Source organism: Zeugodacus cucurbitae, chromosome 2, assembly GCF_028554725.1.
Source record: "Zeugodacus cucurbitae isolate PBARC_wt_2022May chromosome 2, idZeuCucr1.2, whole genome shotgun sequence".
NCBI classification, from domain to species: Eukaryota; Metazoa; Arthropoda; class Insecta; order Diptera; family Tephritidae; genus Zeugodacus; species Zeugodacus cucurbitae.
This window is the reverse complement of record NC_071667.1, coordinates 10,430,438-10,455,879: the sequence shown is the minus strand read 5'-3', so window position 1 is coordinate 10,455,879 and position 25,442 is coordinate 10,430,438. Positions and strand designations below refer to the sequence as shown.

The 25,442-nt window shown below is 32.7% G+C and overlaps 1 protein-coding gene across 5 annotated transcripts in view; it reads left to right on the top strand.

Moving 5' to 3' along the window:
* Nucleotides 1-11,802: 11,802 nt before the first annotated feature.
* Nucleotides 11,803-25,442, top strand: part of LOC105212329 (uncharacterized) — a 96,531-nt gene continuing 82,891 nt past the window's right edge. For 3 of the 5 annotated variants that reach the window (XR_008470972.1, XR_008470969.1, XM_011184229.3), the window contains exons 1-2: nt 11,806-12,076; nt 20,779-22,841. Coding sequence is in view for 3 of the 5 variants with exons in the window: in XM_011184229.3 (XP_011182531.3) it covers nt 22,732-22,841 (110 nt within the window). In the remaining 2 variants the exon portion in view is untranslated. Of the gene's footprint in view, nt 12,077-20,778; nt 22,842-25,442 lie in introns of all 5 variants that reach the window. The other 2 variants (XM_054229425.1, XM_054229416.1) reach the window with 2 other exon arrangements.

Genomic DNA, 25,442 nt, shown 5'->3' with positions numbered 1-25,442 from the left:
CTCATCGGTTCTTTATTTGAAACGTTAGATTGGTTCATGACATTTACTTTTTGAAGATAATTTCATTTAAATGTTGACCGCGGCTGCGTCTTAGGTGGTCCATTCGGAAAGTCCAATTTTGGGCAACTTTTTCGAGCATTTCGGCCGGAATAGCCCGAATTTCTTCGGAAATGTTGTCTTCCAAAGCTGGAATAGTTGCTGGCTTATTTCTGTAGACTTTAGACTTGACGTAGCCCCACAAAAAATAGTCTAAAGGCGTTAAATCGCATGATCTTGGTGGCCAACTTACGGGTCCATTTCTTGAGATGAATTGTTCTCCGAAGTTTTCCCTCAAAATGGCCATAGAATCGCGAGCTGTGTGGCATGTAGCGCCATCTTGTTGAAACCACATGTCAACCAAGTTCAGTTCTTCCATTTTTGGCAACAAAAAGTTTGTTAGCATCGAACGATAGCGATCGCCATTCACCGTAACGTTGCGTCCAACAGCATCTTTGAAAAAATACGGTCCAATGATTCCACCAGCGTACAAACCACACCAAACAGTGCATTTTTCGGGATGCATGGGCAGTTCTTGAACGGCTTCTGGTTGCTCTTCACCCCAAATGCGGCAATTTTGCTTATTTACGTAGCCATTCAACCAGAAATGAGCCTCATCGCTGAACAAAATTTGTCGATAAAAAAGCGGATTTTCTGCCAACTTTTCTAGGGCCCATTCACTGAAAATTCGACGTTGTGGCAGATCGTTCGGCTTCAGTTCTTGCACGAGCTGTATTTTATACGGTTTTACACCAAGATCTTTGCGTAAAATCTTCCATGTGGTCGAATAACACAAACCCAATTGCTGCGAACGGCGACGAATCGACATTTCACGGTCTTCAGCCACACTCTCAGAAACAGACGCAATATTCTCTTCTGTACGCACTGTACGCATTCGTGTGGTTGGTTTAATGTCCAATAAAGTAAACTGAGTGCGAAACTTGGTCACAATCGCATTAATTGTTTGCTCACTTGGTCGATTATGTAGACCATAAATCGGACGTAAAGCGCGAAACACATTTCGAACCGAACACTGATTTTGGTAATAAAATTCAATGATTTGCAAGCGTTGCTCGTTAGTAAGTCTATTCATGATGAAATGTCAAAGCATACTGAGCATCTTTCTCTTTGACACCATGTCTGAAATCCCACGTGATCTGTCAAATACTAATGCATGAAAATCCTAACCTCGAAAAAATCACCCGTTACATATCGCTCATTTACTTGAATAGTGTCACAACTGAAAAAACACGATTTTTGAGTTGAGTATGCAGAAATGTGCGCAATTTCATCGTCCATATTCCATAAAAATTTCATTTCGATGCGCAGAAAAATAAGCGGTGAAATAAGAACGTGCCGTTATTAAACTTGTTATGTTGCAATATTTTTTAACCACAATAACGACACTTCTCAGTTGTGCCAGAATTAGTCATACTTTTTTTACGAAACAACGACATATTTTGTGTTACAACACATATTGTCATAGGGTGAAGTTGGTTTTCTTTTCAGAAAGAACGACATATTTTGTGTTGGAACGATATTGGTGAAAATTGATTAAATTTGTCATATTGCTTTTTTTCAGTTTCAAAAACGACACATTTGACTCAAGACGGCGAAATTGATTTATATTTTTCACAAATAACGACATAATTCAAAATAGGTCACATTTATGCCCAAGGAAAAGCATTAGTACACTCTATTTGGTCCATTTCTGCTCAACATTGTAATTAATATATCACAGGCCACTAGATTTGTCAATAAACTGATGGCAGTTTTCTATATTTGCTAATTAAGAGACAATTGAAAACTTTATACCGCTCTCCTGAAAAATCGACTTTTTTGAGTTGTGACACGATTCAAGTAAATGAGCGATATAATGATTGATATTCGTTTACAAAAAAAGAAACGTTTCAAAATATTTTTTCTTTTTAACTACAATAACCCAAGCGTTACAAATTGTCGGAAAATCTAATAAGTGAGATTATTTCGATATGAGCTTTACTCTATAATCATCATTACTCATACGACGTGTGGTCCGAGTACAATATGCTATTGCATGTAAATTCATGCAATTTTTGCAAGAAGTTAATAAAATATTTAATTAATTCTTCCTGTATACTTTTACAAGTATTTAATAACGAGTTCAGCATGATGCATCAAAAAGCAATTAGTTTTGTGAAATAACATTATCTCGGAATTTGTTAATAAGACTCTCAGTGAGCAGTTGTGCTTATTCAATAATTATATTATTTTAAGGAAAATTTAAGTTCCCACAAAACAATATTACAAGCAATGCTAATATTTATCGAATATTTACGCCTCGCTCTGAGTACCACTTCTGTTTGATGCTGACATATTCGATGTTCTTCCTGAACTAATTTCAAGTATTTTCCTGAGGTTTTCATGAATACTAGCTAAGCAAAGGCAAATATTTTTAGTCCATTGCTGCTGAAAGTGGTTTTGGAATGACATGTGTTTGAAAATATCTTTGGCATTTATCTTTGCCAGAGACAAGTAAAATTATTTTGAAAATTGCCTATAAGCTGGAGAGAGTTCGCACTAACTTACTTCTGAGTTTATCACAACATATTTCCACTGAAGATATGCTCTTCTCTTTTCTTATTTTCGCACAGCTGGATCAATTTCATATTAAACGTATATTTGGAACCTATAGGAGCTTACAATGTGATTCATGTGAATAACAATTGTCGTATACGGTTATACGCCAGCACTTCTGTAAGCAAGGTCAACTTCTTTCAATAAGTTTTGTGTGCCAACAGAATGCCGTGTCATGTCAACATTCACAGAAGTGGAGTTAAATATTATTATTATCCGGTTTCAACTGAGCATGTAGTCTTTTACCAAGCTTTGAGATAAAATTAACTTTATATTTTACGTGCAACTGCAAACGTAATTCATTTTTCCAATTAATAAATGAGTTGAATTGTCTATCCAAAATTTTCGCTGAAAGCTTTAACTTTATTGAACATAAATAATTTGTAAATATTTCCTACTAACATGTACATCGCCATTGCGCTTAAAATGGCGAATAATAATTCAATAAAGTGCGTGAATGCAACAAGCGTCAACAACATATCAGCGGGATAGCCCACATCAATTAATTTGTGTTTCAACTATTTAGTATTTACAGCGCGTTGTGCCTGTGTGATTAACGAAAGTTCATAGCTGGCTGGCCGGCATGCCGGCATGCCGGTGCTTACAGAGAGTGCTACGGGAAGAGTTGTATGAAAATGAAAATGTTATGCGTGTGCGTTCTCAATGATAGTGTTTATTCGTTATCAAGGTCATAAATTTAATTGTTATGTGATATTTAAATAACATTTGCTTAATCATAACTAATTTGTATATGTGTATGTATGTGTATGTGTTGTTAAACTCACGATTTGCAGAAATTGACCGTGAAATTCAACAAGAAGTAGTATTAATAGTTATAACGTAATTGTTGTTGTTAATTTTAACTTGTACTAATACCACTTTTCTTATATTGTACCAAAGAAAGTAAAATAATTTGTTGTTGTATTCATGTCAAGTTCAGACTAAAAAATTAAATGACATAACTAAGCCATAAATAAAGTTATAAATGTAAAATTTGGTTTATAGGATAGCACGAGGAAGGAGCATATTTGGATGTAATTTATTTGGGGAAGTGGGCGTGGCTGCGCCCCCTAATAGGTTTTTTGTATATATCTCGCAAACCAATAAAGCTATATAAACCAAACTTTCTGCAGTTGGTTCCCTTGCATACCCCACCATACACCATGAAATTAGTTGAAGTCGGATAATAACCACACCCACCTCCCAAACAAAGGTTAGGTTGAAAATCACTAAAAGTGCGTTAACTCACTAACGAAAAACGTCAGAAACACTAAATTTTACAGAAGAAATAGCAGAAAGAAGCTGCACTCAGATTGAAAATGGGCGTGGCTTCGCCCACTTATGGGTCAAACATCATATCTCAGGAAGTACTCGCGAGATTTCAATGAAATTCGGTATATACTATTTTCTTGACACCCTGATGACATGGATGAAAATCATTCGAAATCGGTTCACAGCCACTCCTACTCCCCATATAACTCAATTTTGAATTCCATATCATTCCTTCACTTTATAATATATACATAAGAAACCAATGAAGATAGCGGAATAAAACTTTACACAAATACTGCATATCATCTGTGGCTTGACTTGTGAAAGAAATGTCAAAATCGGACCAAAACTTTTCAATACCAATCAGCGAAAATATCGGTAAATCTCTGAGATATCTTAATTTAATTCAGAGGAAATTTTTTTCATCTAATAGTATGTCTCTGTACTAGAAATGGATAAAATCGGGTCATAACTTGCCCCAGCTCTCATATACCTAATTATAGGATTTTCAAAAATACGAAAATAATAACTTATAAATCGATTATAATAATAATAATAAACCGAAACGATTGCCCTCCTCCCGCCCAACCGACGCGTGGGGCGCAGTCGGCATACGAGCGGAATATGCCGAGTCTAGAAAGGCAACAGATTTTTAAGCGTCCAGTTCTCAAACTGCTCAGCAACAGAAATAAACATTTCAACAGCTGAGATTTAAAAATGTATAAAAACAAGAAATTAAAAATTTCTGAATATTACTTATTAAGAGAAGACAAAATAGTTTTTTTGATGCTAAATATTGAGTCAGATGGATCAAATGTGCTGGAATGAGAATTAAAATCCTGACATATTCGGCGGAATGGTTCATTTAACTAAAAATTTGTTCTAGAAAATTTTAGAAGTAATGGTCTAAACTGGCTAGATGAACGAAATGGGACATTAAACTTAATATCAGACAAAAGGAATGAACTACAAACTAAACCATTCAGAAGTTTTACTAGGAATATTATACCTAGCATTTCTCTGCGACTAGTGAGTGTGGGAAGATTTATAAGTTTTAAGCTACTAGTATACGGGGTATAATTCAATCTTGAATCCCAATGTAAGTGACCTAAAGCAAAAAGTAGAAATTGTTTTTGAACGGACTCAAGCTTATCAGAATGGGATTGATAGCAAGGATTCCATACCACAGAACCATACTCCAATATAGGCCTTACCAATGTTGTAAAAAGAATTTTAGTAATATACGGATCACTAAATTCTGTAGATCAACGTTTAACAAAGCTAAGAGCACCTTTAGCTTTTAAGACAATTGAATTTACATGAGAATTAAAATTTAGTTTAAGGTTCATAGTAACTCCTAAATCAACAAAGCTAAAAACTTACTCTAAAATATATATGTGAAATATCTTTGCCAAATGAAATGAGCATATAACCTTAGATATAATGTATGTCGATGATGAAAATGAGTGAAATCAGTTGAGGAATTACCTCAGCCTATATACTATATATGATGATTTTCGTTTTCCTATTGGACTTTATACCGAATATATGAGTCAAGTTGTGTGTTATCTTAATAAAAATATAGCAATAAAATGCGAGAGTATAAAATGTTCGGCTAAACCCGAACTTAGCCTTTCCTTACTTGTTAATTCATCTCTGCTATTCAGATATGGTTTTCACAAAAAAATATTTTTGCAGCAGAATATAATGTACAGAAGAAAATTCGTTCCGGTTACCTAGACAAAACTGTTTTGTTAGCATCGCATCTATCCTAAGATAATTTTAATATGCTCATAAAGAAGATTCTTATAAAAGCATAGTAATTTTCGATAAAATATTGAGAATTGTTGTTAGACAATTTAGCGATTAATTACATATTTTCATTCCAATTTTCGGAGCCAACTTTTAAGCAATAATTTGATAACTTTAGATTGAGATAAAAAAATCAGCTATCAAAATAAAAATATATTTATTTTTTACAATGAAAACTCACAATCGCCTCAGATTTCTGCGAACGATTCCATGAATAATATCCTCTGACTATCGACATATTTGTAAAGTGGCAGAAATTCTAATAATTCTTTATTTACATTTGATTAATCTTCACACGTGTATGCCAACACCGGCGTTAGTTTTAACGAAGCTTTTAAAAGTATTTGCACTAACTGTATTATGCGTACGAGCAATTGCAGCGCCTAGAGCTTAATGCATTAAACGATTTGCAGCAACAAACGAAAAGGAAAACAAAAAAAAAACAACAAAACAAAGCATGGAAAGGCGTTGGCATGAAGCGTCGCACTTCATATTTAGCATATTGTTTATAAATAGAAAATACGACAGCGTAGACAGTAGTAAACTAAAACAACTACACCTGCTATGTAAAAAATAATAGAAGAAATGTAGCGTAAATTTATTTTTGTGCCGGGAGTCGCGACACGAAAAAATAAAAAATCCACCGTACGTTGCGTATAATTATAAGCAGTTAATGTGGTTTACTAACAAACAACGACAAAAGCAACAACAGCAGCAACATCAACGGTGGCAATCGCAGCGAGGTGAGAAATTAAAAAGTAACCGAGTGTATAAAGGGGAAAATGAAAAAATGGGAAAATGTCCACAAAGTGTATAATGCAGTAGTAACAATAATAACAACAACAAGTAAAGGTGTTGCTGTAAGCGATAAGCATGCACAAAGTGGCCATTTTCACCGCCTATCCTACCAATACCAACACATACGCGACTCTACAACCATATGATATACTATGTATGTATGTACATATAAGCATTGCGTTCAACTTTGCTGGCGCGTGGAGTGGAGTGAAGTAGAGTGGCCGCATTTCATTTGGTATGGGCGCAGCAGTAGTTATATTGCGCAGGTTCCCAACTCATACTGGCGCGCACCAGCAGGCGCAGGCACAATGGTAGCAGAGAGCGCCAATGCCAAAGTGCCACCCACAACGCCATGTGTTCTATGAAAATTATATATGTCAATATGTAGGTATATATGTATGTGAATGTGTTTTCACTTATAAATGAACACAAAGTGGAGCAAAGGGGGCGCCAGGAAGCATGGTGGCGGCTACATTTGAGTAGAAAGCCTTAGTGCACAGCTGCTCTTATGCTCGCGCTTATATTCACCACAGCACATCGTCCATTCAACACACACACGCACATACGTACGTACATTGTGTGGCTCCCAATTCAGGAATATTAAAGTCGGCGAGAGTTAACTACTACCGAGCGACAACAGCTCAAATGGCCAGGCAATGAAGAGTCGTCGCACAGTAGTCGTTGTCGTGTAGTGGTGCGTCGTCGTTGTGCGCTCGTCTAGCGTTCAAGAAATTAACTAACAAGGAACACACAGGAGCAACTGCTCTCTACATTAACAAAAGAACTCATATATATATATATATACATATATATATGTACATATATAAACACACATACACGTAAAGCAATACCAAAGCAACACACAAACGTGCGCTACACGCACACACACACATACGCATAGAGTTGATGAACTTAGTGGGAAGAAAGTGCAGAAGAGCGCTGAAAAAATGAAGAAAATGAAAAATATAATCGAAAAAGTATGAAAAATGATTATTAATGAGAATATTATTAATTTAAAATAATTGTTTCATGAATTGTGTGCTTTTTGTTGTTTCAAATACATACAATTGTATACGAATTTGTGGTGTAGTGCATAAATTGTTGGTGAAAGCTGTGACGTAGCCATTTTACGCACACCCCCTACTACAAAAAAAAAATACAATATATGTACATATATGTAGTGAATACATAGAAACATGTCAGACAAAGACAAATACCCTATAGCGTAATTACATATTTTCCAGAAAAAAAAAACGTCACACTGTGTTAAAATAAATGAAAAACAGTATTAAACATAAGCTGAAAGCACAGTTCTTGAAAAAATTTTTCGGTACATACACGCGCACCAAACGTGTCCATGAAATCTTTTGCCTACTTCTTGGGAACAAAGGCACTTACGAAGGTGATACGACAGTATATGGTGGTTTAAATACAAATAAAAGTTGTGTAAAAAACAGAATTTCAAAAAAAAAATTGTCAGCCACAAAAATCTCAACTTAAAAGAAAAAATTATAAATTATAAAAAAAATTAGATTTTCAAATGAATATCAATATAGGTCATAGCTATAACGAGGCAAAAACAACATATATATATGAACAAAGTAGTGAAATGAAAATATCTGGTTGTATGTTGATGAGTTGATGTGTTGGATGTTGAAAAGACGAGCGCAGTTAGAAAGGCATGCGAGCAAGCGAGTGGAGTCGACAACTTTGTGCGAGCAACGCATGCAACGATGGGTATAAAAATATTATACGTACTACGAGCGAACGAATTAGCGTACAAAAGGAAAAGGAATTAGAAAGAGAATAGCGCGAAAAGCGTTTAAAGATACAATGAAAGCATAATGGTTTAAGGAATATTAAAAATATGAGAAAATGTGTTATAAGAAAATAAAATAGTTGAAACTGTGTTAATATTACTAAGGAAGTGTCAAGCAAACTAAAAAAATATTACAAAAAATTTAAAAAATATAAAAATATTAAAACATATAAAATCATATGTGATATGTGAAATAAAAACAAAAAAGCAAGAGAATTAAAAAAATAAAAACAATTAAATATCTTGGCATTTTTTTTAAGAATTTTATTTCTTTGATTTTTTTCTTTACGGTCATTTATTTACTATAACTACAACACCCGTTTGAAGCCCATTTTCTTTGCAAAAAAAAATAAAGCCAATACACTCGCATTTGCCCTACTGCCAACAGCTTCACATAAATTATTCCGCTCTATATATTAATTCCACGAACTCAACACTCAGCGTCTGCTCTCCAACTGTCGCTCTCCCACACGCTCCAAAGCCACCACAGCTCAGTATGTGTCAGAAAATAGTGGTAACAATCCTACACATACACACACTCGTACGCACATGCTCCTCTTTAACATCTGTGTCCTTATCGCACGCAGCTCATGGAGTACTCACACAAACACCCAAGCATAAGGTGTACAATATGAACTCAGTTGCCATCACCTTCAACATTGTGTCAGTCAACAATGAGCTACAGCTCCACTCGTGGCTCATCGGTAGCTTCAACATCACCACAACCTTTAAGTGATTTGAAATTGTCGTTTGGCGCCGACAAAATCTCATTCGGTTAACGAATCAAAACACATATGTACGTACATATATACATACATACGAATGCAGTGGATAGAGTATAAAAGCGTTGTGATGAGCAGTGAAATGGCCAGTTAATCGCACATCAGATCACACAAACGTGTGTAGGGTTTCTGAAACGCGGAAAACAAATTCTGTGCTCGTGAAAAGTGTTTATACAGTTTATATATTTTTGGGATTCAGATATTAACAACAAGCTACAACATATAATATTAGATAAATAATAATTTTTCGAGCAGATTTAGCACAATTGCATCAAAAGATAAGTTATGAGAAATTAATATTTAGAGAAAATATTGCATTTTATTATTTCCAAGCGCGGCTTAGAAGCATACATTTAGGCTGAATTTGTTATTTTCACACTTTTCAGATATTTAGCTGCATTATTTTTTTTTTGTAAATTATTATTAAACTTAATTAAAAGATTTCTTAATTGAAAAAAAAATTAATTAAAGTTTGAGTATTTATTTCTCAAAGAAAAACATTTTTGAAACAAATTGAAGAGGCATCGAATATTAGGACAGCTTTTATATACCGCAAGTGCAGGTTGGTGTCTAAAAAATTTGTTGTAAAAACATAAATAATTAATATTTCAATTTTTGAAATATCTCACCAGTGTTTTTCTTAATAAAACACAGTAATTCTCTGAAAAACCAAAAAAATAAATCGCAAGGAGTACCAAAGTTTAGAAGTGAAGGTAAAAGGAATAAACTTTTATGTATAAATAAAAAATAGTATATCCGAAATATTTTTATGTATCAAAGCATATGATGCAAAAATTAAATAAATAAACATAATAAAACTATACTAACTCTTATATGTATAGACAGTTATGTGAAAAAAAATAAAAACACATCTTGTTTTATAAAATGTTCACTCAATTGTGTTAATACAAATTTCTAATTATTATAATTTTTTTTGAAAGTACAAGCCTGTTTTAAACTGAATGATATCGCTTGGACCTAGATACAAAAATGTTTTGTCAAACGCAACAGGTTTGTGAGTTTCAAAAATTCTTAATAAATAGCCAAAGCTTACCATTGTTATTTGAACTTTTTTCCAGGGACCGTAATCATTATAAGTTTTATTATAAAAATCACAAAATAATGATTATATATTGATTTTTATGATTTTCTTCACAGTTAATGATTAATTTTGAGTAATTTGTAAAAAATCATATATAATCATCATTTTTGAGCAAAAAAACAGCAAAAAATAAAAATCATAAATAATCATTATATTTGATTTTTATATTTTTTGCTCGAAATAAAACTCACTTTTGGATTACATGTTTGTTATTAAGTTTTTTGGTACTATTTTTTCATGTCCTTTTAGAACATAGCTGAAGGATCAAATTTAAGATATGATTTTGCCAAAGCCTAAATGAGTCAAAAACCATATCTCAGGAACTACTGGACCAATTTCAATGAAATTTGGTCCATGATATTTTGATGCCATTCCAATATTTTCATGTCATTCTAAAAGGACATGAAAAAATAGTACCAAAAAACTTAATAACAAACATGTAATCCAAAAGTGAGTTTTATTTCGAGCAAAAAATATAAAAATCAAATATAATGATTATTATTTTTTTTGCTCAAAAATAATGATTATATATGAATTTTATTTTTTTGCTCAAAAATGATGATTATTTATGATTGTTTACAAATTACTCAAAATTAATCATTAACTGTGAAGAAAATCATACAAATCTGTATTTAAAAAATCATTGTGGAAATGGATAGATCGTCCAAAAAGGATTACAATGACGTTATCCTTTTGTTTGTGTGACGATTCTAAGTGATTGATTTTTTTACTTAAAAATCGGAACGATAATCATTATTTACGGTCCCTGCTTTTTTCAATTGGAATTATATTCGGGGATCACGCCACCGAATTTAACGGTCTTATGTACTTAGGTAGCTGTGATTGGTTCAGTCTAATTGCATTATTAATTAAATTAAATAAGTTTACTTTTTTTTGTCCAACAAAAGAATTTTACGCCTTTTCTATTTAGGTCAAAGCACATTTTTTCAGCAAAATTCTGACTTGTTGCACATCCTTTCATCATATTTGATTTGTTTTGAAGACATAAATAGATTTTTCATAATACATCGAACTATATTTATTTACACAAACTGCTTCCTGTCGCGTATTTCAATATATAAATAGGGGAACCCACAAAATTTGAAGTAAATTTCCTAATTTTCTTTATGATTTATTCTAAATAAAATGCTTTAATAATGTTATCGAGTTTTCGAATCGCGGAGCTAACGCTTTCCTATATTTTTCAAATGACTGACTTTGTTGTACAAAGTATTTCTAATTTCGAATTTTTATAATTTTAATGTTAACTGGCAAACTTCATGATTTATAAGAATTTGATTATTTTTTTTTTACACTTTGTCTTTATTAATTTTCACATAACTGTATATTAATATAAAAAAATACTCATTTATAAATATGTATGTATGCAGAAATTATGTAAAGTCATCGACCGTTTAAAATAATAAAAATATATCTGTGCATAAAAGTAGACGAGCTAAAAGATATGCTAACATTTAACAAATATTTATAAACAGATACATATGTAGTTGTGTGTGAGTAAAATTCTTATTATTTTTATATATAGTGTTGGTGTATGAAATTAATCGACATAGAAAGATTTTAAATAAATGTATGTATATAGATACATACATACTGCATACAAATATTGCACAAATAGATGAAAAATTTCAATATAATTAATGTTTAAACAGACTTATTGGCATAATATTTACTAAATGTACATACCTACCGCTCCCGCTACACACATAGATAAATAAATATATATGTACATATTAGATATATTTGCTAATTTTACAATTTAAAGTCTTAACTAACAACGAATGAATACACAACGCCGTCTTAATGGACCTAATATATGTAAGTACATGTAATTGAAGGTATTTAAGAAAACCAAATGTTTTAATGTGCAATATAAATACATTCAGATATGCAATTATATTTATTAGTTTATGTAGAACTACTCATTTCTTCGAAAAACTTCTGGCTTAAAAAAATGTTGACCAATCTTAACGAAATTGTCTTAAAATATTTCCAAAATAGTCAAACACGAAACACCAACATTGACTCTCATCAAGTCATGCGACCTTAACATACTTAGTAACTCGAGTAAGAAATTAAAAAAAAACTTACTAAATTGGACGCACTTATATTACTTTCTAATAGTTATATTTCCGATCTCTAACTTTCACTAACCACATGTAACAAATATGCAGCTTAGATTTTAGATTCGGAAAAATATTTATTTTATAGTATATCTTTAACTGAGACATTTAAGACGTAAATTTACTCAATTTATTTGATGTTTCAATTGTTCTATTCAGCTCAAACAGTTAGCAGTTAAGTGTTAACATTTAAACGAATTGTGTAGATATTTTTTTTTTAATTTTGTTTTGAATAAAATACATAAAAATGTAAGCAAAGTATCGAACTACTTTTGTTAAATATGGTAGATTTTTTACAGGGATCATATTTATGAGAAAATCGAATAAATCAAGTTTTATTTATTTGAAGCAGTTTTATTAAAAATTTTCTCTATCTGATATTATACCATCCTTTGGATTACATTTCAATTTGATGAAATGCTGGTTGATTTTACAAAATTTTTGATCAATTTATTGGTAATTAAATACTAATTGAACAACTAGTTAATCATACTGCTTTGTTGGTAAATTGAGTTTAAATAATGATTTAATTTGCTGACATTTTCTTAATAGAGAAGTCACTTTGAACAATTTTTCCAAAGTAAAGTATAAAGTGTCACATCGGCTTAATCGATTATATTGAATTTCGATAAAAACATTGTGACGTGATTTTTTTTTTTTGACAAACATGATGTGAAAATTAAAAAAAAAATAAAAAAAATTACATCCAAATATGCCCCTTCATAGTGCGATCCTTTGTACCAAATTCTACTCTCATAGCTTTATTTATGGCGCTTTATGTGTTTCCGGTTTTCGCCATTTTGGAGGCGTGGCAGTGGTCCGATTTTGCCCATCTTCGAAAGCAAACTTCCTATCGTGCCAAGAAACAAGTGTGCCAAGTTCCATCAATATATCTTATTTTTTACTCAAATTACAGCTTGCACAGACGGACGGACAGACAGGCATCCGAATTTAAACTCCACTCTTCACCCTGATCACTTTGGTATATATATGTACCCCTACATCTAACTCGTTTAATTTTGGGTGTTACAAACAACCGTTATGTGAACAAAACTATAACACTCTCTTAGCAACTTTGTTACTAGCTACTTTGTTGCGAGAGTATAATAATAATAACTACATGCAACACATTGGCGAGAAAATGCACTACAATGAACTTTTCCTAGAAGCTTGTCAAGTTCAGGTGTTAATTTGATGCTAAAATATTTATACAATTATCTCTCTATTTGATAAATGTTATCAAAGGCAACTGTAAATGCAAGCTCATACTTAGCTTAGGATATTAGTATTATTTAGAGAGCTGAGTATATACCCCGACAACGGAACAGCGACACTAGTCGTAAGCTCACTGACCGTGCGCTCGAGACTAGTACACTGGGCTACTTAATAAAAAGCACTCACGTCTTAATATCATCGCATTGGGAACAAGTCGAAGTGCTGCTGTCTTCTTGGGTTTTTCTAACTAGGCGGGTGGCGTACGCTGTTCAATTGTCAGTACTTAAGCATGTTTTCGCAAGGTTCTTCTGACCAGATTTATATTGATTTATAAAATGGGAAGCACAATTATCAAGTTTTATTAATACAACACTTAATTTGATCCATATATTCTAATTTTCATCACGAGCCATACTATTTCCAAGACTATACACTCTCACATATCTAATGTAGTAATAGTGCAATCTTCATAGGTTTTTGATTTATATAACGTTAGGTGAACAAATCAGATGAAATTCAAAATTGTGTTATATAGGTAGAAGGCGTGGTTGTGAATCGAAGTCAAATAGTTCCCGAGATATGGTTGTCTCATAAGTGGGCGGTATATTTTTTTCAAGTCAATAGTATAGTTATAGCACTTTATAACTCTTCGGCTAATAGCATTTTGTGAGCGTGACAATGGCCGTTAGGAGAAAAAACTATGACAATGCGTGCAACAAGTAGCGAGAGTATAAAAACTTTTCCTGAAAAGTTTGGTTAATCCGTTAATAAGCTCCTTAAAACTCAACTGCAACGCCCATATAGGCATTAAGCTAGAAATGCTTAATTCCTAAGAAAATCTGGTAGCCAACCAATTCATCGCTAATCGTATGAAGGAGTACAGTGCAGCTGTGGTTGCGCAGAGGCTTTGTTTTACAAAGATTTTGCTAATTGCGGTGCCAAACCTTGCGGATGTATTTCTGTATTCTGATGTATCAGAAGAAACCAAAGTCGCAATTGCAAGAATACGCGCTGCGTAAAGTATTTAGCAAAGATATGAATAAATAATTATACATGAATTCCGAAGTATTCCTTAAACCACTAGGTTCTCGGAAATTCTCTCCTGATGCTTCCAGTATTTTACAGTAGCGGCTGCCAAGCTGTTTAATCAAATGAGTTATTTTTGTTTATTATAATCACGAATTCATCAAACAGCTGTTTTCATAATTTGGTCAGTATATAATATATAACAGGTTAATTTTTTGTTTTGTTGTTTATAACTATGCTTATTTTAGTGGAAATATGTGGATAACGTAACAAACAATAGGATGTCTTCGTCACTTTCCGTCATGGAGGCTATCAACAGCAACTCCAGCAGATAAGCTTATGCATATACAAAAATTAAATAGGTACATAGTTGAACTAGTATATACAAGTATATACAAGTATATAAGCCAATGAGTGTTGGGTGCTTTCAAATAGGTTTTATCATGCTCATTTGGCATCGGAAATTGGGAACGTCACCAGTGTTTTACTGTTTATCATGAGTCAAAGGAAGTCAGCTGATAACTTCTGCTTAACTACAAATCATTTGAAGTTCTAGCTAATGAAAGAAATTCAGCACTTTAAAAATTGTACTGAACTCCTCTGGGGTTCAAACGGCTGGACGTCGCATAAGCATACAACCAATTGATTCATAGACAATCTCATTTGTCTATTGTCATTATACATTTTGGCTACAAGATGGTGTATCAACAGATCTCATGCCACCAAAGAAGTCAGCACGTGCGCCCTAGCGTTAATGTCGTCACTGTCACAACGGGGAACAATGGAGGCTTGCATTCGATGATAACGACTGCGCTTACAAGTAGCTACTTGTATCTGTGTATGTTATGTTACATGGAAATGACGCGAGCCAAAGCAGTAAAACGACGCCTGATGCTTTGTCATTTTATTTGTATGCATTTTCTCAAAGAGTACTTTGAACTTGCGCTTGAAAATAACCGTATCGGTTTTGTATCTAATAAATTTGTTATGTTGTTGCATAGTTGTTGCAGTCAATGACCGCTGTCGTCATATCGTGGGACTTTGTAGACAAATTCTTATATTCTTATATTGGTATATTTATATTTATTTTATGTTTTTATGTTTTTATGTTTTCATGATTTCATTTGATTTTATTATTTGAAATACTTAGCGCACAATTGGTAGCAAAATATTTAAATAAACATATGTATGGTTGGCTTATTTGAAAGTATAGTATATATACATATACAGTAGTTTTCCGAAATAACGAATATTCGTTTTATCGAAAACCGCTTATAACGAACAAGCAAATTTGTTACATTGAGTACCCTAAATAACGAACATCGAGAATTTGTAAGTACTCAGTTTAACGAACAACATGAAGAAGACATATGAAGAAAGAGGAAAAAATCAAATAACATCGAACCAGTCCATTTTGGAAGAATTTAGCTGATTTGGATTGTTTTGTAATGGATTTTCATTTTTTAACAAATAATTAATAAAACAATTCATTAAACTGCAATTTACGGATATTTATCTAATTTTTATTGAAAAACATACCTCTATGTGAGTACTCGAATTAACGAAAAATTCGATTTAGCGAACAGGCCTGACAATTAATATGTTCGATATTTTGGAAAACTACTGTATATGTCCATATGCTGGGCTTCAGACAACATAAACTATTTAAAGTTAACTAAATATACTGCAATGAAAATATAGTATAATTTCTATTTATGCAACGTTAAACAAATGACATTAACGTTACTCATACGCACTGTTGTACACCGCAATGACTAATTTGCTTTACTTTGGCTCATGTTTTCAAGATATTTTAATGGACATAAAAGTAGTGTTTCTTATGATGTTTGAACTTCAACACTTTTGGGATTGGATGTACTATAACAATTCTGCATTTTGTTAGAAAAGACATCATCAAAATATGGTTTGGTCCCCTGTCACGTTTCTACTCTGTACATCAAAATGCAAATCTCATAAATTTCCAATATTAATATTTATAAAAATTTGAATCTTATCCAAAATACAAACCAACATTGTGGCACATAGATGGTTTACATGCCTTTCATTTTCTTGGAAAGTGAGGGCAGATGCCAAAGCTGAATAATTTCATATGAAGCTTCACTTTATTTAGCATTATCTATGCATGAGCTCAAAAATGCCAAGCGCTATATTCAGCGACATTTTCTACGCTACAATATATAAACCTTTGACGGCCAACAATTATCGCCACATTTGCCGCTATCAGTGGGCCGTTGCGATACATCACGCACCACTCCACCATTACCTCTGTAAACTTGCTGGTATTGTCATTGACATTTCCAAAACGCTATTAATTCAGCAGTTTGTAGTTTTGTAAATGCATGTGCAAATGTATGTCGGTATTTGAATGTGGGTTGGCTTATTTGCACGTAGCCCGGGACTTGAGGTGAAGGCTATTGCTGTTGCACTTTGACCTTTTTCCACGCGAAACTGAAATGTACCATATTAGGTCGCGATTGTTGTTGATGGTTTTGCAAAAGTATTTTTTAGTTTAGAATGAAAAAGATAATAAAGAAGTTAATATGTTTTGAAAAGAAAGATTTTTTGTTTATGGAATTTTTTATAAATTCATTAGAATGCATTTGAAAGTAAATACATATTTTATAAATGGAAAAAATATACGCCACTTTATTTGAATTTTACCACAAACATACTTAAGTACTTACACACATATGTATGTACTCCTCCGCTAATATTTACAAGTCTGCAAAAGTAAACCTATGATTTTATTCCATTGCAGACGAACCAGTAGTGCATTTGCCCTGTGAAGTCAACCAAAGGCGACTTTCATATTCATATGAACTCTTCTAACCTAACACGTTTTTCTACAATAATAATAAACACAACAAGGAGGGTTTCATACAAATACAAGCACATAGATATGTATATATGTAGATAATATAGCATAAACTCTGAAACGGTGATTACAGTGTTGATGGGGGTAATGGTTAGGTTGTGATAGTACTTTTCTCTCTACTCCTCCTGTTATCTCTTTACTCTCTTTCTTTCATTGTTCTCGTAACGTGCGCTTTTCACCACAATTTAATTTCAACATACTAGTGAAGTGAACAAACAAATAGAAAACAAAAAAACATAGCGAAATAACGGGAAATATTCCCGTGTTCAAATTCAAAACGCCTTGAGAAATAGCTGAGCGTGTTGTATTTACTCTCACAACACATTGTTCAGCTATCAGCCTTCTTAGAAACACATGCCTCTTTCTATGCACGTATGAGTGCGCTAGCAACAAATAAAAAATGGAAAATATGAAGATAAATGTAATGAAAGAAAAAGTAATACAGCACATAACATAACTATTTATGGCAGCACAATCAAAGAACGTAAATTGAAAAGCTACTAATTTAAATTGTTTCTATTATTAGCGCAATATTATTGCAAATAAATAAATGCATACGCACACATTATATGTACAATATATACTTACAATATTATATTATGTACATATGTTGCAAGTGTGCTTAGTAATTGGCGCAATTGCAATGCTACTTATGTATGTGAGTGCATAAACTTGTTTGTATGTACAAAGGCATTGCATACTTTTACTCATTTGTATGTATGTATATAAGTATTGTATATTTATTTATGTAAATATGCACTTGATCAAATGCTCCTTCAGGCATACGGTTGTAAATACTTATCTACTTTATTTAAAGCAAGCAACAGGGGGACTCTAAGCATTTCTTTATATTTTTGTTTTATTTATTAGGTCACATGTTGTGTATTGGGGTCAAGTACATTACATTATATTATATACCGACATATAGGCATTGAAGTACTTTGAAAAAAAAAATTAACAACTATCCTTTCTAAAGTTTTCATTCATTTCATTTGGAATTCATTTTGCAGCATTATAACAGCAATTAATAGCATAGTTCTATAGTTTTGCTAGTAATATCATTGCTGCCGCATTTTGCTAATCAAGTTCCATAGAAAACATCTTAAAATTGTTTACTAAATTTTAAAACAAAATCAAAAAACACAAAAACACTACAATTTCAAAGTATAATATCTTCAAAAAGAAGTATTCACTTATTGGTCGTCCTTTTGGTGTTTGTATTCCGCTCATATAATCACCAATGCCTATAACGTACTAGTTTACGTAGATAAAGTAAAAATATGTATATACCGCCGGAAATATGCAGCAATATTATTTGTGTGAGTGACATACTTCCTGAGATCCATCCGTTAATACGGAAATCCGGAGTTTCTCACTTACTTTATGTCTATCACATAAATTTGCATATTATATAACCAAATTGGATTGCATATCAAAAGGATATCGACCTCAGTTCACTACGCCAATGCACCACAATTGAATGCAGGACTAAATTATGTTGTGCAACATTGCAACGCTAGTGGCAACTGCAGCCAAGCGGCAAACATGGGACATTTTTGTAACCGTTAAAAGTAACATGCGAGTTATACTCATAAAAACGTGCATTAGGGATGTGCTTAAAAAACTAAACAATTTTGAAATTTTAAAATCCTTATATATAAGTAAGTAATCATATGTTTATATTCCCCACTTTTATATACAGTATGCAGAATCCGTATTCGTACACCCTACATTTTGAGCGAAAACAAAAAATTTCAAACCACTCATGAAAACAAAAACTAAATTTGGATGAAAATTTGACTGCAGAATTCCAAATGTATTGATTTTTATGTAAAAGTAAATAATATTTCCACAAAAAATAAAAATATAGCATAAACACATGCAAAATGCGTATTTGTACACCCCTAACGATACCTATAATCCATAGCATAAATTAAATGTATACTTAGTGGAATATTCTTTTTGTTTAAAAACTTAAAAACTTCGTATAATCGACGATGCATTGATTTTCAAAACTTTTTCACAAGTTTTGGGGACAACTTCTTGCAATTCTCTTACAATGCTTTTTTATCGGTAATGCTTTTACCGATTTCGGCGATTTTTAAAATGGGGCTGCCACACTATAAACATAGTATTTGTGCAAAATTCTGCACCGATATCTTCACTAGTGCTTACTTTATATATTGTTATGTAAACGATTCAGATCGTCTTCAAAGTTCTGATATATAGGAAGTAGACGTGATTGTGAAGCGAGTTGGCCTATTTTCACAACATATCATTGGGATGTAAGGAAACTATTACAAACCAAGTTTCATTAAAATCGGTCGAGTAGTTCCTGAGATATGGTTTTTGACCCATAAGTGGGCGACGCCACGCCTATTTTCCATTTTGTTAAAAAATCTGAGTGCTGCTTCCATCTGCCATTTCTTGTGTGAAATTTAGTGTTTCTGACGTTTTTCGTTAGTGAGTTAACCCACTTTTAGTAATTTTCAACCTAACCTTTGTATGGGAGGTGGGCGTGGTTATTATCCGATTTCTTTCATTTTTGGACTATATTAAGAAGTGGCTAAAAAAACGACTACAGGTTTATATAGCTTTATTGGTTTCCGGGATATGTACAAAAAACCTATTTGGGGCGGGGCCACACCCACTTCCCCAAAAAAATTACATCCAAATATGCCCCTTCATAGTGCGATCCTTCATACCAAATTTTATTTCCATAGCTTTAGTTATGGCACTTTATGTGTTTTCAGTTTTCTCCATTTTGTGGGCGTGGCAGTGGTCCTCATTTTCGAAAGCAACCTTCCTATGGGGCCAAGAAATAAGTGTGCCAAGTTTCATCAAGATATCTTAATTTTTACTCAAGTTACAGCTTGCACAGACGGACGGACAGACAGACAGACATTCGGATTTGAACTCCACTCTTCACCCTGATCACTTTGGTATACATAACCCTATATCTAACTCGTTTAGTTTTGGGTGTTACAAACAACCGTTATGTGAACAAAACTATAATACTCTCTAGCAACTTTGTTGCGAGAGTATAATTAAAGAATTCAGTTCCTAATTAAAGTTAGAGCCAACTGTTAAGGGAAGCTGTGCTCAGTACAGTATCACTCAAATTAATTACTCAAAACACTGCATTTCGCTTAAGATTAGAATTGAGATTTAACATAAAATTCAATATGTTTTATATACATAGTTTAAATTGATATATCTTTAAAACAAAAACAATTAACTTAAGCCTTGTATCATTACAGTGTCAGCTATTCTACAAGCAAGGTGCCAATGAAACCCCGAAATGAATTAAACGTAAAGGTGAAGAAGTTAAGTTGCACAAAAGCCAAAGGAGAACACGCTTACACGACAAATTCCAACAACAAAACATACAAGTAGTTGTACAATACCGAGCTTACGCACTGATGATTAAGCAAGAACAAATCCAGATACTGCTCTTAAATTAACAACAACAACTACAAAACAAGCAAAGTAAGAACAACAGCAAAGTACACGGCGAAACACCATAACTGTTATTGGGACCCATTGTTAAAGAGTTAAGTTACACGGAGCCACAATAACGGCAACAAGATTCAATTTGCAAAAGTTCGCACATACACAGCCATATAGAGACACACGCAAATACAGATACGCAAACACGAGCAGCTTAGAACAATAGTAATACCCCAAGCTGATGAACTGAGAGTGTTATGAAGATTTTGCAATAAAAATTGCGATTTGCTACGGGACAACCAACAACAGCAACTGTAGCAACCGCATACTGATTCAGCATACAACAACAATAGCGGGCAGCAACTAGCAGTCAACGTGGCACACTGACATGTTCATCAAGAGAGTGAAGTGATATACATCAACAACAGCAACAGCACTTATACAAAAATATTATTGTGGTATTTTGAAAGAATTAATTGACAAAGGACATAATTCAACGAATTACAACAAATACCAAAAACCAAAAGCCGAAAACAAGTATAACAGAAACAAACTAGAATCAACAAAGATACCCAAAAATAGTAGCATAACACAAAATCATTTCAACAAGGCAAATTAGCAAACCCAAGCAACAAAATATACGCAAAAAAAAATTTAAAAAAATATACATATAAAAACCTATAAATATATTAAATATGATCTTATCTTGGGCTGTGATGACCAGCAAACGCAAGACACAATAAAACCCAGTAACAGCGACTGCACCACGCAAATTAAATATAATTGGCCACACTGCTGTCTAGCCAGTGACACAGCGAAGCGTACGAAGTTAGATGGCAAAATAAAGCACAATAAATGAAAAGCAGCAACTTGTAAAGGCAAACGGTGGTTTTCTACAGAAAATACATATATGTATCATATATATAAATATATTTTTATTCATAATAATTAGACTACGAGGACGGTTGAAGGTATTACGGCGTAGAAGAAGTAAGAACTAGGCGAAAACTGCAAAAGCTTTAAAATATTAATAAATAATAAAGACAAATATATGTATACATATGTATTATTAATGAACAAAATTAACTACAAAATAACCAATTAATTATTTAATAATTGAAAAATCAAATACAAAACATTTAAATACACTTAAAATAATCAGAAAGAAATCTTAAACAAAGAACATAAAATAATAACTTCATAAAAAAATTTCAAACAGCACTTGCTCACCTTCAAATAACACACGACTAACGGTATAAAGCAGTAATAAAATTGAAGTTAATACAAATAAAAATTAAAATAAAATTTAATATTTAAACAGATTATAAAAAATTTAAAAATATATGCAACACTACAAGTAAGCCAGTGAGTGAATGACGTCATTGGTCACCACAACAAAACGAACTACTGCTACAACAAACTACAAACTAATTCTATACGTGCAAGTATAAGCCAACACTAAACAAAGCATAAACAAATTAATCAAAACGAAATAGCGGGACAGCGGATATTGTAAACTAAATCAACGAAATTATTTCTATATGAATTTTTTTTCACATTTCAAAGCCTTATTGAACTTTAAGCTTTAAGCTATATTAGAAGCTCTAAATAACTTACAATTTGCGAATTTGCTTATAGCCTAGCGAGTTTTGTATACGGTCCTTACGCTACGCAACATACATACAAACCAAAAAAGAAACGTACATACAAACAAACAATATATATTGAGAGTTGATTTCGAAACGTCGTAGTAGTTAAGAAAAATGGATGATATGCCAGATCTGTCGCATCTAACGCCACATGAGCGTATGCAAATCGAAAATGTACTCATGCGACAAAAGCAGGAGGAGGAGGCGCACAATGAGATAATGCGGTTAGTAACAAGTGACTATAAATGTGTAAATGTGTGTTTCTTTGTTGATAGATAAATACTTTGAAGATAGATCAATCTTTATTCACAAAAAATATAGTATTTGTTGAGATACTATTCTTAAGGACGTAATAAGGCATCCGGTAGATCTTATAACCTACCAATTTTCATTCAACCTTTGCATATTTTATTCATGTTCTATTTTTTATTGTTAGATGTTAGTAAGTAGTATTTAAAAAAACAAAAACATATACTATGCTAAAAGAAAAAGTAACCAAATCAATAAAACTTAAATTTTGTGCCAAATTTAAATTTTTGGTTAAGTATTAACTTTTAAATAGGTAAACAATTTGAATGAAACGTTTTCGATTTATTAATATGAAATGGGGCCCCCGTTCTTGTTTTTCAAAAGTTTTAGCCAATTTGTCATAGAATTGGCCAACTTTACGGTACCGGAACGTTTATCTTCGCCCATTCATCATCAACGATGAACAGCTGTCATACTGCTTTGTTCAGCTAAAAAATGTTGCGGAAAGTATGTCCCATAAATCCTCTATCGAATTCCGATCTAGACTTAATGACGGACACCGAAGTTAGATAATATTACGCGTCTCCAAAAAGGCTTTACGTGCAAAAGCGCATTATCCTGCTGGAAAACCCAGTTATCGCCATGATATGCCACAGCAATCGTGATAAATTCACTGTCCAGCAATTCCAAATGGGAGACTTCTCTTTGGCGCTAAGAGCAGCCCACGTCATTAGAGATCCACCGCCATGTTTGCGCTTATAGTAAGTATGGCGAGGGTGCAGTAAATCCCTCCAATACTTATGATCCATCTAAATTTAATGTTTCCTCATCACTAAATATCAAATTTTGAAACTCTACTTCTTAGAATTTGTATTTTTCGAAAAATATACCTGCGCTTTTGTGGAGATTATAAACGCGGGTTTAGACACTTTGGATTCATATTTAAATTTAAATTTGTTGTACACGTTGACTTGGCACTTATAGTCCAAATTACGCTTTAATTTGGAACAACTCATCATGTCCTGAGTTGCCAACTTGCGAATATGCCAATTGGTACGTTCATTTACCGCAGATTTTGGTCCAGTATGCTTACGTTTTTTGTATTCCTCGGAATTTGCACATTACATAATGCACAGCAGTATTTACATAATATTTTAAACCATCTTTGTTCCTATCTCAGTCTTGAACTGTTCCTCAGACGAAATTCGGTTCCATGTCACATTTTTAACTAAAATGAAGGTTAGTTGTTATTTTTATATAAACATTTTTATTTTAAAATTATTGCTTACATCCTCGTTAGTTTTTTTTATAGTCGAGACGTTGACACCGCGACAGGCAAAAAAAAAACAACCATTTTGCACATACACATATTTGAAGCGACACGATCTGCATAGTGCACTAATACTAACTGTATTATGAGCAAGGTGTTGTCGTTGATTTTTTGTGCGGCAAACAGAAATAAAGCATTAATAAACATAACTGCGTACTCAGTATTAAGCTATTGTCTTTTTTCTTTTGAAAATTACAAAAAAAGTTTTGCACAAATATCAATTTTTCTGAGGTATATATAATACTCTAGCTGACACTTCCTTATTATATAAATAGTACAACTTTGTTAAAGTTCAGTGATAAAAATCTATAAGAATGTTGAATCCAACGCATAGTTTGTCGAATTATAAACGAAATAGTTGCTGTAGCGAACCGTACAAATTATACTAGTTGTTCCAATAGGCTGTTAACAGTAGGCATGCTATCTTGTACTGTGATATCCTCTGAAGCATGCGCAATTTTATTATCAAATCAATACCACACATTTAACCCTTTCATGCCTAACGTTGCCTATAGGCAACATTGTACTCGCCGGCTTCTAATTTTCGTTATTTAAGTGTTATACAAGCTTACAGTTACATTTTTTGTTATGAGCTGTGCACGTATTCATTCAGTAGTCGTTCTCCACAGAGTAGAATTGTTAAAATCGGTTTTGCGAAAAAAGTTATACTAAAATGGTTATACAAAAAATGTTCAAAAACATAAAAAATATTGTTTTATTTTAAAACAAAGCGAACTAAAATAACTAAATAAGTAAAGATAAGAGAGTTATTTAAAAAATAAATTTCATGAGAAAAGGTTTAGTTTATTTATAATAATTCAATTTGTGCCTATAAGCAACATCCTGTAACTAATGAACCAGGATACATAGGACTTTGAAATTTGTATCATTTCATATTTGAGTTAAGACTAATATATATCTATCCTAAAAAATGTTAGCTCCGCCCATTTTAATTTAGGCATGAGAGGGTTAATGAGGCACATCATTAATCTCATGTACCTAATTAAAAGCACTGACTTTGTTGTTGATTTCTTATGAATTATTATGTGGCAAGTGTACAGTTCTCGAAGATATCGTACAGAGAAATGCCGAATCGAAGACTCCCAATTGCGCACACCATAAATCCGTTAAATACACCTGTTTTGCTGCCAGACAGAAGTATGTCTTGAATTCGTCGCAATTTTTGAAGTATCACAAAGAAAAATGCAAAACTTAATTCATCGAGCTATCAGATATTTGTATTTTC